This window comes from Marmota monax, unplaced genomic scaffold (assembly GCF_021218885.2).
Source record: "Marmota monax isolate L192 unplaced genomic scaffold, Marmota_monax_Labrador192_F-V1.1 WCK01_AAM20220418_F8-fsc00052, whole genome shotgun sequence".
Lineage (NCBI taxonomy): Eukaryota > Metazoa > Chordata > Mammalia > Rodentia > Sciuridae > Marmota > Marmota monax.
The window spans coordinates 6922746-6937007 of record NW_026693473.1 but is presented as its reverse complement, the minus strand read 5'-3'; the positions used below and the strand labels follow the sequence as shown (position 1 = coordinate 6937007).

General features: G+C 33.3%; 1 protein-coding gene across 13 annotated transcripts in view; it reads left to right on the top strand.

Moving 5' to 3' along the window:
• The window catches only part of Lrch3 (leucine rich repeats and calponin homology domain containing 3), a 126100-nt gene that overhangs the window by 63640 nt on the left and 48198 nt on the right, over nucleotides 1-14262 (top strand). For all 13 annotated transcript variants that reach the window (XM_046458100.2, XM_046458099.2, XM_058583535.1 and 10 more), the window contains exons 7-9: nucleotides 5780-5873; nucleotides 7665-7785; nucleotides 11508-11656. In XM_046458100.2, coding sequence (XP_046314056.1) covers nucleotides 5780-5873; nucleotides 7665-7785; nucleotides 11508-11656 — 364 coding nt within the window. The remainder of the gene's footprint in view (nucleotides 1-5779; nucleotides 5874-7664; nucleotides 7786-11507; nucleotides 11657-14262) is intronic.

Here is a 14262-nt window from a genome sequence, read left to right as displayed (position 1 = left end):
GCTAGGAATCAGACCAAATACTCTGCGTCTAATAGAAGATAAAGTTGGCCCTAATCTTCATCACGTGGGGGCAGGCCCCAAATTTCTTAATAAGACACCTATAGCACAAGAGTTAAAACCAAGAATCAACAAATGGGACAAATTCAAACTAAAAACTTTTTTCTCAGCAAGAGAAATAATATGTGAGGTGAATAGGGAGCCTACATCCTGGGAACAAATTTTTACCCCTCAAACATCAGATAGAGCTCTAATCTCTAGAGTATACAAAGAACTCAAAAAGTTAAACAACAAAAAAGCAAATAACCCAATCAACAAATGGGCCAAGGACTTGAACAGAAACTTCTCAGAAGAGGATATACAATCAATCAACAAATACATGAAAAAAATGCTCACCATCTCTAGCAATCAGAGAAGTGCAAATTAAAACTACTCTAAGATACCATCTCACTCCAATAAGAATGGCAGCCATTATGAAGTCAAACAACAATAAGTGCTGGCTAGGATGCGGGGAAAAAGGTACACTCATACATTGCTGGTAGGACTGCAGATTGGTGCAGCCAATTTGGAAAGCAGTATGGAGATTCCTTGGAAAGCTGAGAATGGAACCACCATTTGACCCAGCTATTCCCCTTCTCAGACTATACCCAAAAGACCTAAAAAGAGCATACTACAGGGACACAGCCACATCAATGTTTATAGCAGCACAATTCACAATAGCTAGAATGTGGAACCAACCTAGGTGCCCTTCAATAGATGAATGAATTTAAAAAATGTGGCATTTATACACAATGGAATATTACTCAGCACTAAAAAATAACAAGATCATGGCATTTGCAGGCAAATGGATGGCATTAGAGCAGATTATGCTAAGTGAAGTTAGCCAATCCCTAAAAAACAAATGCCGAGTGTCTTCTCTGATATAAGGGGGGTGACTCAAAATGGGATAGGGAGGAAGAGCATGAGAAGAAGACTACCATTAAATAGGGAAGAGAGGTGGGAGGGAAAAAGAGGGAGAAGGGGAGTTGCTTGGTGGAAGGAGATGGAAGGAGAACCTCATTGTTATACAGAATACATATATGATGTTGGGATGAGAAAAAGAAAAAAAAGTGTGTCACATTAGATTGGATTAGAGAGAAAGCATGAGAGAGGAGGGGAGGAGTAGGGGGGATAGGACGGGCAGCAGAATAGAATAGACATTATGATTGATGTATATACATTCCATGTATGTATTATATGTCAAAATACATTCTGCTGTCATGTATGACTAAAAAAAATAAAAATAAATCGTATGGTTAAAAAAAAACACAGTAGATGTTAAACTCTGAGAGAAAGGAGGAAAGATTTGTTGTGTAGGGGCATAAGGGGGGTTCAGAGATATTAATAATGTCCCATCATTTTTTAAAAATATTTCTTTTTTAGTTGTAGTTGGACACAATAACTTTTATTTATTTTTATGTGGTGCTGAGGATTGAACTCAGAGCCTAGCTCGTATGTGCTAGACAAGCGCTCTACCGCTGATCTACAGCCCCAGCCCATAATGTCCCATCATTATTAAAAGTCCTATATGTTACAGATATCCTTTAATGTCTAAGTGCCATATTTCATAATTCTAATACAGTATTTAGAATCAGTAAAGCTCTAAAAGCATAGCAATCTGGCTCCAGTAGGCCTTATGTGCCAAGAATACTCTATTTCAGTAATATTTTCAGTGATTACCATATTATAGAAAAGTATAAAAATTGATGTTCATTGAGAAAATGCTAAGGCATGCTAAATATAATTTTCAGAAAAGGGAACTGTGCATTATAGATTCATAGTATAGTTTAAATTTTTATTGGAAATGATGAAAATATATTTAACATATTAATCTCAAAAAAGGGGGTAATCTTGAGCTATTTGGAAATTTCTATATTTCTAGAGCTATGAGTTGTTTCACAATGTCCTAGAAATTATGATTTGTTGCATATATTTATATATAGTCAGGCTTCCATGTCCATGAATTCAACCAAGTATATATTGAAAATATTAGGGGAAAAATATACCTGTAATGCATATTTAAAGATTTTTTTTTCTATCACTATTCCCTAAACAATACAGTATAATAACTATTTACATGCCATTTACATTATATTAGGTATTTTAAGTAATCCAGAGATGATTTAAAGTATATTATGGAGGACATGGGGACAGTGCCTTTAGTACCAGCTACTCGGGTGGCTGAGGCAGGAGGATCATTTGAGCTCAAGAATTTGGAGTTAACCTATACAACACAGCCCGGACCCTGACTCCAAAATAGATAGATAGATAGATAGATAGATAGATAGATAGATAGATAGATAGATGGATGGATGATATGAAAACTCTCTATTTTATATAAGGAATTTTTGAATTTGAACATCCCGGATTTTGGTATCCATCGGGAGTATTGGAATCAATCCCCCCTGGGTAACACGTATAACCATGTGTATGATACTTCATTCAACACCTCAAGCATTAGTGAATGAGATATTATGCCTTCATGTGTTCCTTATTAGAGATACAGATTAGTAGACTCATATTGTGGTTAGCAATTTGCTATTGAAAGGGTGGATATGCAGTCAGAGGGTTTTGCTTCTGGATCCCTGTACTATTAGGGAGTTCACTTAACCTCTCTGAAGTTCCATTTCTTCAGCATGATCTTTACACTGTTTATACTTTTAATGACATGTGTCTGAAAGTGCATTTATAATGCCCTTTTTCACTATTAGGCATAATAATTAGACTGGAACTAATTTAGATAGTCCAGTCTTGCTAAAGAGAATCTTTATTAATTCTGTAGCTCTTTGGGTGCTCAATACAAAATAGATATTTTAGTTCTTTCAATCTTTAGATGTAACTTTCTTATTTTTTTTGTAATATTTTAAAAATACATTTGTGTTTTATTTTGATTTTTTTGAAGTGCTGGGGATCAAACACAGGGCCTTGTGCATGCTAAAGTAAGCACTCTACCACTGAGCTATATCCCCAGCCCATAAACATTATTTTATAAAAACTATACATTTCTTTACTCATTTTCAGATGTAAATGTTTCCAAGTCCTTTAGTAAATTGCATTATTGTGATAACCTTTGTTTTACACATTGGTACCATATTTTTTTTGTTTTTGAGCTATAGGGGCATGTGCTTTTTACTGATGTAATTGTAAGCAACTTTATGTCACAAACTAAATATATTTATGATGGTGTGGCATTAAATCAAAACTAAGGAAAGAATAAACTGCTGGTAAGAAAAGTTCTGCCTCTGTAATCCCACTAATGCGATTAATTCTATATTGAGCTAGATGGTTTGTTAAAGAGACTGAACTTTCTGACAAGGTAAGCTGGAGCCTAGCAGAATTCTACCTGGCCTCCTATTTATGTGTAGGATGACCATCTTGAAAAAAACAATACATGGTAGTTAAAAATATTGTTCTGCAAATCTTGAAATATACATATTTGTTTTGGAAGCTGCAAAAAAGGAATCTTTAAAGTTTGTTCTGCATATTTTATTAGAAAGTTCTTAAAATTAGACATATTGGTTGGCTTTGCTGGAATAAAACACACATAGTACCTGTCCTTAAGTTCTAGGCTCTGAAACAAGCATTAAAGCAGACAGATCATGGACATGCTCTTCATAAAACATTTTACTTAATTACCAACAATTGGGGAAATCAAGTTGAAAATTGGTATTCATTGTACTCTTTTCCATCTTTTGTGTAGAGGTGAATTTCTTTTTTTTTCAAAATATAGGGTTGGGGAAAATTAACAGCTGTTTTTTTTTTTTAGTAGAATTTTGTTTTGTTTGCTTTTTAGCTCTCTGACCTTTATGGGGGCAGGTAGAAAAATGAGAAAGATAACCAGAAGTTCCCTGTGGTTTTGAATCTTATTTTGTAATTAGTACTTACTTATCACATTGGACAAGTAGGTCTGTAGTTAAATAATTAAAGTAATATCTTTATCAATAAATGGCAAGTTATAAAAACTGTCTTACATTCACATAGAGGTTTGTTTTGTTTTTAGTTTACATAAAGCTTTTTTATGTGAAAGGCAAGTAAGTAGAAATGGTTTATCCTTATTTAACAAAAATTAATAGACTTCTTTTAGCTAATAGTTGGTAAGTAGTACCAAATTATTATTTTACGGGTCTGTAAATTGCAAGTACATCACTTATGAAATATATACAAATATAAAGAATTGAGATAGGGTTGTGGCTCAGTGGTAGAGTGCTTGCCTAGCATGTGTGAGGCACTGGGTTTGATTCTTAGCACTGCATATGAATAAATAAAATAAAGGTCCACTAAAAAAAATTACCAAAAAAAAGAGAATATAAGGAATATAAAATTTAGTACTAGAAGAACACTATTTTAAAATTGTACTATTGAAAGTTGCTTTTCAACTTAGGGAGACTAATCAGATAAAAATACTTTTAAAAATACAATTTATCATATTTTAGATTTCTAATTAAGCTAAATTTTAAAAAGCATTTAAGAAGAAGCAAAAACTAAAACTATAAAAGTTTCTAAAAGATATGAAAGAATATCTTTATGACTTGTAGAGAATAATTTCTTTAGGCACAGAAAACAATAATCATAAAAGGAAGAAATGATGTTAGATTCTTTCTTTCTTTCTCTCTTTCTCTGTTTCTCTCTCTCTCTCTCTCTCTCTCTCTCTCTCTCTCTCTCTCTCTCTCTCTCTCTCTCTCTTTCTTTTTTTTTTCTCAGTCTGGCCTCAAATATAAAATCCTCCTGCCTCAGCCTATCAAGTAGCTGGCATTACAGGTGTGCGCCACTGTTTGTAACATTGTTCATAGCTTATTCGTAGCACTTTTTCTTACAGCAGCCAAAAACTAGGAAATAACCAAAATGTCTACCAACAGGAAATAGATTTTTCTAAGTTCTAGAATAAGCAAGACTAATTATATTGCTTTTCTATTGCCACTATAACAAATTATCATAAACTTAAGGGTGTAAACAGCACATACTTTTTATCTTACATTTTTATAGGTCAGAAGACTAACACAATCTCCTCAGACTAAATCAGGATGCTGATAGAGCTGTGATTTTTGCTGTGGGCTCTGGGTAGGATCCTTTTTCTTGCTTTTTCTAACTTCTAGAGGCTCTACTCGTTGATTCGTGGTCCTCTTACTCTGTCTTCAAGCCAACATTGCATCACACTGACCTCTTCTGCCTCCTTCCTCTTTTAAGGATCCTTGTGATTACATTGGGTTCATATTAGTAAACCAGAATAATCTCCCCATTTTAAAGTCAGCTGATTAGCTGTTTATTTCTGTCTACAGCCTTAATTCCTTTTGTCACATAGGTAACATACAGTTTCCAGGGATTAAATCATGAACATCTTTAGGGACCATTATTTCACCCTTCCATACTTTTAATCTTTTTTAAGATTAAAAAAAGAGTGTGATTGTCCCTGAGGAGTACTGAGTAGAAAGTAAGGGGAATTAATTGGGCAGTGATGTGTGGAATTTGGTGGCAAAATAGAAGTGTCTTCTGTTATGATAGAGGGAATATACAAGGTTGTAATCATTTGTCAAATTCACACAGATAAGATTTATATATTTCAATGTATGTAAATTTAATTTTATAAAAAGTACTATTAAAAGTAAAAACAATGAGGGGACATGGGGAATGGGAGGAGGCATAGAGGAAACATGGGATTACAGGCATGCACCATCATACCTGGCATCACAAGTTAATATTTAAAGTATCGGACTTTGCAGTAATAACTGAAGTTTCTTCTTGGTAGCCATGAAGAACTATATTCAGGTCGCCCTTATGGAGCCCTTGATTCAGGTTTCAATAGTGTGGACAGTGGTGATAAGAGATGGTCAGGGAATGAGGTAAGTGTTTCTTTATTCTGAATGTCATAACTCCTGATTAAGAGAGAATAAAATAATGAAAAGGAAATATCTAAACTGGATCCAGTTTTCTTATTACATAACAGATAAGTCAAGGCAAATATCTCACATAGCTCTACCATTCAAAAATAGTATTCTGTTTCTTTACCATCTTTTTATCATGTGTATTCTCACATGCTTGTTCCTCATTGTATCAATAGTTTCTTTTTCTGGAAAGCTGAATAGCAGTTAAGTCAGTAAAACTGAAACCTAAAATCTGAGGGACTGGGATAAATCTGGAGCAGAGATGGTAAGAGAAGTGCTAGAAGGTAGAAAAATAAATAGTAGTAAGGAGATGGAATCTTACTGAAGAATACCACATGCTCAGAATTACATTTTTTTCCTGTTTTGTTCAATTACCAGTGATAATGTTTCCTGCTTTTTTAAAATTATTAAGGTGTAATATTTTAGCTGTACATTTATTAAATGAACAAATGAGCTTTTGTTACCCGGACTGGTAACATAGTTTATAACATGTTTCACTGAATGCAAAGAAAATCAAATTTTGGACTGGGGCTGTGACTCAGTGGCAGAGCGCTTGCCTCGAACCTCTGAGGCACTGGGTTTGATCCTCAGCACCACATAAAAATAAATAAACAAAATTAAAATATTGTGTCCCTGTATAACTAAGAAAATTAAAAATAAATAAATAAATTTTGACCTCAGCTCATTTATAACTTTTTTTTTTTTTTGTACCAGGGATTGAACTTGGGGCATTAAACCATTGAGTTATATCTCCAGCCCTTTTATTTATTTGTTTGTTAGTTTGTTTATTTGTTTGTTTGTTTGTTTATTTATTTATTTTGGTGGTGTGGGGGGGTTACCAGGGATTGAACTCAGAGACACTCAACCACTGAGCTGTATCCCTAGCCCTATATTTTATTTTATTTGGAGACACTAAATAGGGTCTCACTGAGTTGCTTAGCGCCTAACCATTGCTGAGACTGGCTTTGAACCAGTCTCAGCAATGGTTCAAATTCCTGTCTCAGCCTCCCAAGCCACTGGGATTATAGGCGTGTGCCACCTCCTGGTCTTTATTTTTTATTTTTGAGACAGGGGCTCACTAAGTTTCTTAGGGTATCGCTGAGTTGCTGAGGTTCATGGATCCTCCTGCCTCAGCCTCCTAAGTCCCTAGCCACAGCTACCACACCTGGCTACTTTTATTTATAACTTAAGATTGCTTGTGTATGTATATCTGGGTAGCTGAGTACATAAATGTCGCTTTATCCATAGAGAGGTATATGTAGATAAAGTTATATACTCATAAATACCTTTATTTCTTCTTTTTGGTAATTATAGTAAAATATATGTAACATAAAGTTTTAACCATTGGGGTGGGGGGTACTGGGATTGAACTCAGGGGCACTCAACTATTGAGCCACATCTCCAGCCCTATTTTGTATTTTATTTAGAGATAGGGTCTCACTGAGTTGCTTAGCACCTTGCTGTTACTGAGGCTGGCTTTGAACCCACAATCCTCCTGCCTCAGCTCCTGAGTTGTTCGGATTACAGGCGTGCACCACTGTGCCCAGCTAAGTTTTAACCATTTTAAAGTGTACATTTCTTTTGCATTCAGTACATTCACATTGTCCTACAATAATCCTCATTGTCTTATTTCCAAAACTTTTTCACTATTTTTTCTTAAATGTAATTTTAATTAGTTTATATTGTGCTCATATAAATATGCATCCAAATTTGAAAAAAAAATTTTAATGTTTCTACTACTTTTTTAAGCCTACAGATGAATTTTCAGATCTGCCTCTCCGAGTAGCAGAGATTACTAAAGAGCAAAGACTACGACGAGAAAGCCAATACCAAGAGAATCGCAACAGTTTAATAGTAACAAATGGTGGAGGTAAACATAATCTCAGTGACATCTGAAATCTTTATAGTCACCTTAACTTTTTTTTTAATATGTACTATAAATAAAAAATATTCATCAGTTGTTGATGGACCTTTATTTTATTTACTTATTTATATGAAGTGCTGAGATTCAAACCCAGTGCCTCACACATGCAAGGTAAGCACTCTACCGCTGAGCTACAACTCTAGCCCAGGTTAACTTTTTAAAGTGGTCTCTTTCACATCTATTCCTGTGGTTCATGTATCTGTAACTTCTTCACTTTTGGGGGGGTGTGGGGAGAGGGAGTACTATCAGTTTAACCCAGGGTTGTTTAACCACTGAGCTACGTCTCCAGCCTTTTTTATTTTTTTATTTTTAGATAGATTCTCAATAAGTTGCTTAGGGCCTCACTAAATTGCTGAGGCTGACTTTGAATTTGCCATCCTTCTGCCTCAGCCTGCAGAGCCACTGGGATTACAGGCATGTGCCACCATGCCTGGCCACATCTTCTTTTAAAGTACCATTCTCCCTGAGTAAGATTTTCCTTTTTGAGCTGGGGATGTAGCTTAGTAGTAGAGCATGTGCGAGGCCCTGGGTTTAATCCCCAATACCACAAAAAAAAAAAAAAAAAATCAAAACAACTCCTTTTTTAAGGCATTATTTGATCTCTGTAAGAATTCAGCACTTTTCTTTTTTTGTATGTTTGCCTTTTCTTTCATCTAGAATAATGATTTTCAAGGACTTCTGAATCCATTTTTCCTTATTCTGGCATTTAAAACATTGTAGTTTTCATAGAGTGAGCAGGTTTTTTTCTGCTTTCTTATACTTCTGAAGCAGACTTGAAATATTGTAATCATTTTATATTGCTTTAGTTTGAGTAACCACATACTGATGTTTAAATTTTGTGAATCGAATATAAAGGAAGAAATGGCTTTGATTTTCCATTATGTTGTAACAGAAGAGCTTTCATTTGTGAATGATTATTTCAATTAAGAGGTTTGCTGTTTTTCTTTTCCTCACCATTTTGATATTCTTTATTCTGGTCATTTAACATTGCATTCACATTTCAAATAGTTTCAATTTTCTTTTAAATTTTTTTCTTATATATGTTCCCTTCAGTTCATTTGATATTTAAAATAACTTAAAATAATTTCTAGTTTTTCTAATTTCTAATTAGAAAATTTTCTAATTTCTAATTTTCTAATTTCCATTTTTCAGCCCTTAGCCATATGTGGTTATGAAGCATTTGAAATATACTATAAATACTGAATAGAGATGTACTATAAATAAAAAATATTCATCAGATTTTGAAGACTTTCTATGAGAAAAAAATATAAAATAATAGTATCTTATGTCAACTATTTAAAATAACATTTAGATATACCAGACAAAAGTAAAGTATTTAAATTAATGTCCCTTTATTTTTTTATTTGTTTTAATTAGTTAACATGACAGTAGAATGCATTTTTACACGCTGTACATAAATGGAGTATAACTTCTCTTTCTTCTGGTTGTACATGATGTAGAATCATACCAAGTGTGTAATCATATACATACATAGGGTACTAATGTCTGATTCATTGAACTATCCTTACTATCCCCATACCTCCTCCTCTTTCTTCACTCGCTTCTGCCTAATCCAAAGTACCTCTATTTTTTCCTAGCCACTCCCCCCACCTTATTGTGAATTAGCTTCCACATATCAGAGAAAACGTTTGGTCTTTGCTTTGGGGGGATTGGCTTATTTCACTTAGCATGATATTCTCTAGCTCCATCCATTTACCTACAAATGCCATAATTTCATTCTTCTTTAAGGTTGAGTAATATTCCATTGTATGTATGTATGTATATATGTGTGTGTGTGTATATATATATATATCACAGTTTCTTTATCCATTCATCTATTGAAAAGCATCTAGGTTGTGAATTGAGCTGCTATAAACATTGATGTGGCTGTGTCACTTAGTATGTTGATTTTAAGTCCTTTTGATATAAACTGAGGAGTCTGATAGCTGAGTCAAATGGTGGTTTCATTTCAAGTTTTCTGAGGAATCTCCAGAAAACTACTTTCCAGAGTTGTTGCACCAATTTGCAGTCCCACCAGCAATGTATGAGTATGCCTTTTTCCCCATATCCTTGCCAACATGTATTATTACTTGTATTCTTAATAATTGCCATTCTGACTGAAGTGGGATGAAATCTAAGTAGTTTTGATTTGCATTTCTCTAATTGCTAGAGATATGAACAGTCTTTCATATATTTATTAACCAATTGTATTTCTTCTTGAAGTCTCTGTTCAGTTCCTTAGCTGAAGGGTTGTTTTTTTTGGTTTTGAGTTCTTTATATATCCTGGAGATTGATGCATCACCTTCCCACCCCCCTTTTTTTAACATGGCTACTAGAAAATTTTAAATTACCTATATGGTTTACTTTCATGGCTTCCATTCTTTTTCTCTTAGACCATGCTGGTCTAGCTAGTATGAAGAAGTGATGTTGCTTTCTTGGGAAATGGTCATAATATAAACTATTTAATCAGACAGATTGTGTACATTGAAAGAAATGGATTTCTGTACCTGGTTTCTAATTTTTTATCTTTTTAGTTATTAACAAATTTTAAGGCACTGGGTTCGATCCTCAGCACCACATAAAAATAAATAAATAAAATAAAGGTATTGTGTCCAGTTATAACCAAGAAAAAAAAACTTAAAAAAACTTTAACAACTTAAAAACTTATTTTAATACTAACTGCAGTTACAGAATTATTTAGAAATAATTGACTCAGAAAAAACTAAATTAAAAAATAGTCTTCTCCAAATTATCTATTCCCAGAAACTACAACTTTTAGGTAGTCTATGGGACATCATAAAATAATGGTTGGTTGAGGTTTAATGTATTTCTGGAGAAACCATCTTAACAGCAAGGATTTTTCTTAGTGTACCCTTTTAATTAGTTGTTAAAAGTTATTAGTTTTAAACTTAAAAATAATAGGACATTCCAAAACTTACCAGATGAAACAATTAGGTGGCTATATCTTATTTATATTCCTTTCTTTTCCCTAAAGCATCTTGAGAAAAAAATTCCTTAAATGATTCCTTTCATTCACAAATTGCTGCAAACAAAATATCTTCAACATTGACCTCTAGTGAATAATTTTCTAAATAGGAAAATCTTTGTTCTGATCTTTTTTTTTTTTTTTTTTTAAAGTCTGACAACAGTTTCAGGAAGGGAAACAGCCAGTAACTCTCTTTCTTGCCAAGTCCGGTTTCTTCCTACCCTTTCTCTTTTTTATAGCCTTTCACATTTTTTTTGAGTTGATTATGTTAGGTTTTCTGCCTTACAGTTCCCCGAGAGATATTAAGCCCCAAACTAAAGCATTAAAAGAAGGTGCACTTTTCCATCTTTAAAAATTAATCTGTTGTATTTATTCCACAAACTCAAACAGTCTTATTTTAAAAAAAAAGAAGAAAGGAAAGAAATATTGAAGGTCTGCATTTCAATAGTTATTATCAGTTATTGCATTTTTTGAGTGAATTAGGACTAAGATTTTCAGAAGACTGTTTTTGTGAGTAGCCGTGGACTAAATAATTAAGGTTTATGTAAATTACCCTTATCATTCCTTCTACTTTCAGAATAGAAAATGTTGGGGAGAAAGAAAATATAATTTAAGTAAATGTCTTTTATTGGCTGTCTTACTTAGAATATTTTTTTCTGGTGTGTGTGTGTGGTATATACAGTGGAACATGATCTGGATCAAATTGACTACATTGACAGCTGTACTGCAGAGGAAGAAGAGGACGAGGTGAAACGGTCCAAGGGACTGGACTCAGAGAGCCTCAGTTCACAGTTTATGGCATATATTGAACAACGGCGAGTCTCTCATGAGGTAGTATTGCTCTCCCCTAGTAAGAACAATTAAGATAGTATAATTTTCTATCATATCAGTGATTTATTTGTTTAGCCCTAATTATTGTATAATGTTCACTTCTGATTTTAGTCCTAAATTTTTCAGATTTATTCAGAAAATCAGACAATATTCTTAAGTAGGATTTAGGTTTGTTTTTCAAATAAGGAGACAGATTTTGTAATTTTGAAGAAGGACTAAAAGGGTTCCTAAGAGTAGCCTAAGGCCTTTGAAGAAAACACAAAGGAATGTGATGCTTTTCATTGTTTTTAGGATTTCTAGTGAGTCTTTGTTTTTTGCTTTTTTTATTGTTATTAACTGAAAAATCATAATTTGGTTGATCAGTAATTAAGAATTACACCACAAATTTAACTTCTGAGGCAATATACAACTTGCCCATAGAATTTTTATTATAAACTTAAAATTATTGAAGCTTTTAAATTAAGTTAACAGAATATAAATTGTTTGCTATTAAAATTCTTGCGTGTCTCTTATGGTGGAGTGTTGAATTGCCTTAGAAAACAAATGAGCATTCAGCCCACTGCAGAATCTTTGCCAATTCCCCAAGGGTCTCAAGTAGAATAGCATTCTTCAGTATATCTAGTCAGCGTAATAAAATGGCTCTATTTGGGTGGATGTGATGTCGATGTCTGGAGTTCATCGCAGGCTCTGAGCAGGGGTTATTTGGGAAACAGTTGGGGCCTTTCTGGAGAATGATGTATTTAATCACTTTTAAGTGGGGCTTGTTGTAGAGAGAGATTATCATCTTTAGAAAGAATCCTTTGGTTTTCCTATTTGAAAGCCTTTGAACACAATATTTTTTGTTCAGAGGATACTCTTGCACTTAAAATTGAATAAAATTATATAAATCAAATCTTATAGCCCAGAGATAGCACTAGACCAGGTGATTAATGAAGTGCGTGTGATTTAGGCTATTAACATCTCTGCTGGAATAAAAACTACTTTACAATAAAAGTAAAATTAATAATTTCACATTATACTCTTTAAAGAAAACCTTTTTCTTTTCTTGTGATCCTCTTTGATCACTGTATGGTTAATTAGGCTACAAAAGTATCTCCACGAAAACTGAAAACACTATTATACTACTCTGAAAAAATAAGCTACCATTTCATTAATTCATTTTATTGGTTCTTTGTAATTGGTTTTAAATTCCACCTACTTACTATATATGGTAGTTTTCAATGATTGTATATCATAAGGTTCTTTATGACTTGTTTCATAAATCTTTCTAAAATTTGATGATCTGTAAAATTATGATGAAGCAGTATTATTTTAGATGGCTTAACAACCAGTGAAGATATGTCTTTTTGTATTCCTGTATACTAAATTTTTTAAAGATTGCTTAAAAAATTTAAATTTAAGAAACAAGCTATTAGAAATGTTAAAACATTTCGCTGTTATCTAATTTTATTAAAATTCCTCTCACATATATAGATCAACCCTGCCTGAACAGTGTATGACATATACTTACTTTTTAAATTAGATTAATGTCACATTCATTCTGTTATGGAAATTCAAAGAACCTCTCACAGTAATTTTAGATAATTGCAATATCATAAAACCAGGGTGGTAAGTCACCGATATAGCATCTTTGGAAAGATGTTTGTTTCTTAAAAAATGACGTAGTCATCCAGGCTCAATGGTGCCTGCCTATATAGTCCCAGTGACTCAGGAGGCTGAGATGAGAGGATCACAAGTTCAGTCCTAGCTTTGGGAACTTAGTAAGGCCCTCAGCAATTTAGCAAGACTCTGTCTGATAATAAAAAAATAAAAAAGATTAGGGATGTAGCTCAGTGGTAAAGCATCCCCGGTTAATTCCCCCCAAAAGTGACAGTCATAAAATCAGAGTAATTATTTTCTTATCAGGGTTTCAGAATTGTAATTCATTCTATATGCCCTAACATTAATGCAGTCACCTTTTAACCCTTTGGAGTAAATTACCAAAGAGGATTTTCTAGTTACGTGTAGATATATCACACGTAATTTCATGGAGGTAGAATATACTATATTGTGTTAAACTATACTGAAGTAGTTTGACATTTGATTTTTAGTTATCTTTTTTGGAGAAGTTGTTTTCTTAGTTTTCCCTTGAAGAATACCCCTTTTGATGATTTTTGGTGTTGACACAAGATTGTATTGCTTCTATAGATTCTCATTCAACATATAATATACTGTGATAATCTTTAAACTTCCTGCCTTTGGCTTATCATTTTATTTTTCAGTGTGTGATCCAGCTTAATTTTCCTTAGTAATACTTCTTGAAAATGACCTTTACCTTTTAGTTTATAAATAAGTTCAGTTGCCACTATTTCTCTTTTAATTAATATTGTATTTTACCTTAAAGAGAATTTACTTTTTGTTTTATTTATTTATTTATTTACTTACTTACTTATTAATTTTAGTATCGGGGATTGAACTATTCTGGGACACTCAGCCACTGAGCCACATTTCCAGCCATATTTTGTATTTTATTTAAAGACAGGGTTTCATAAGTTGTTTAGCACCTCACTTTTGCTGAGGCTGTCTTTGAACCTGAGATCGTCTTGCCTCAGCCTTCCAAGCCACTG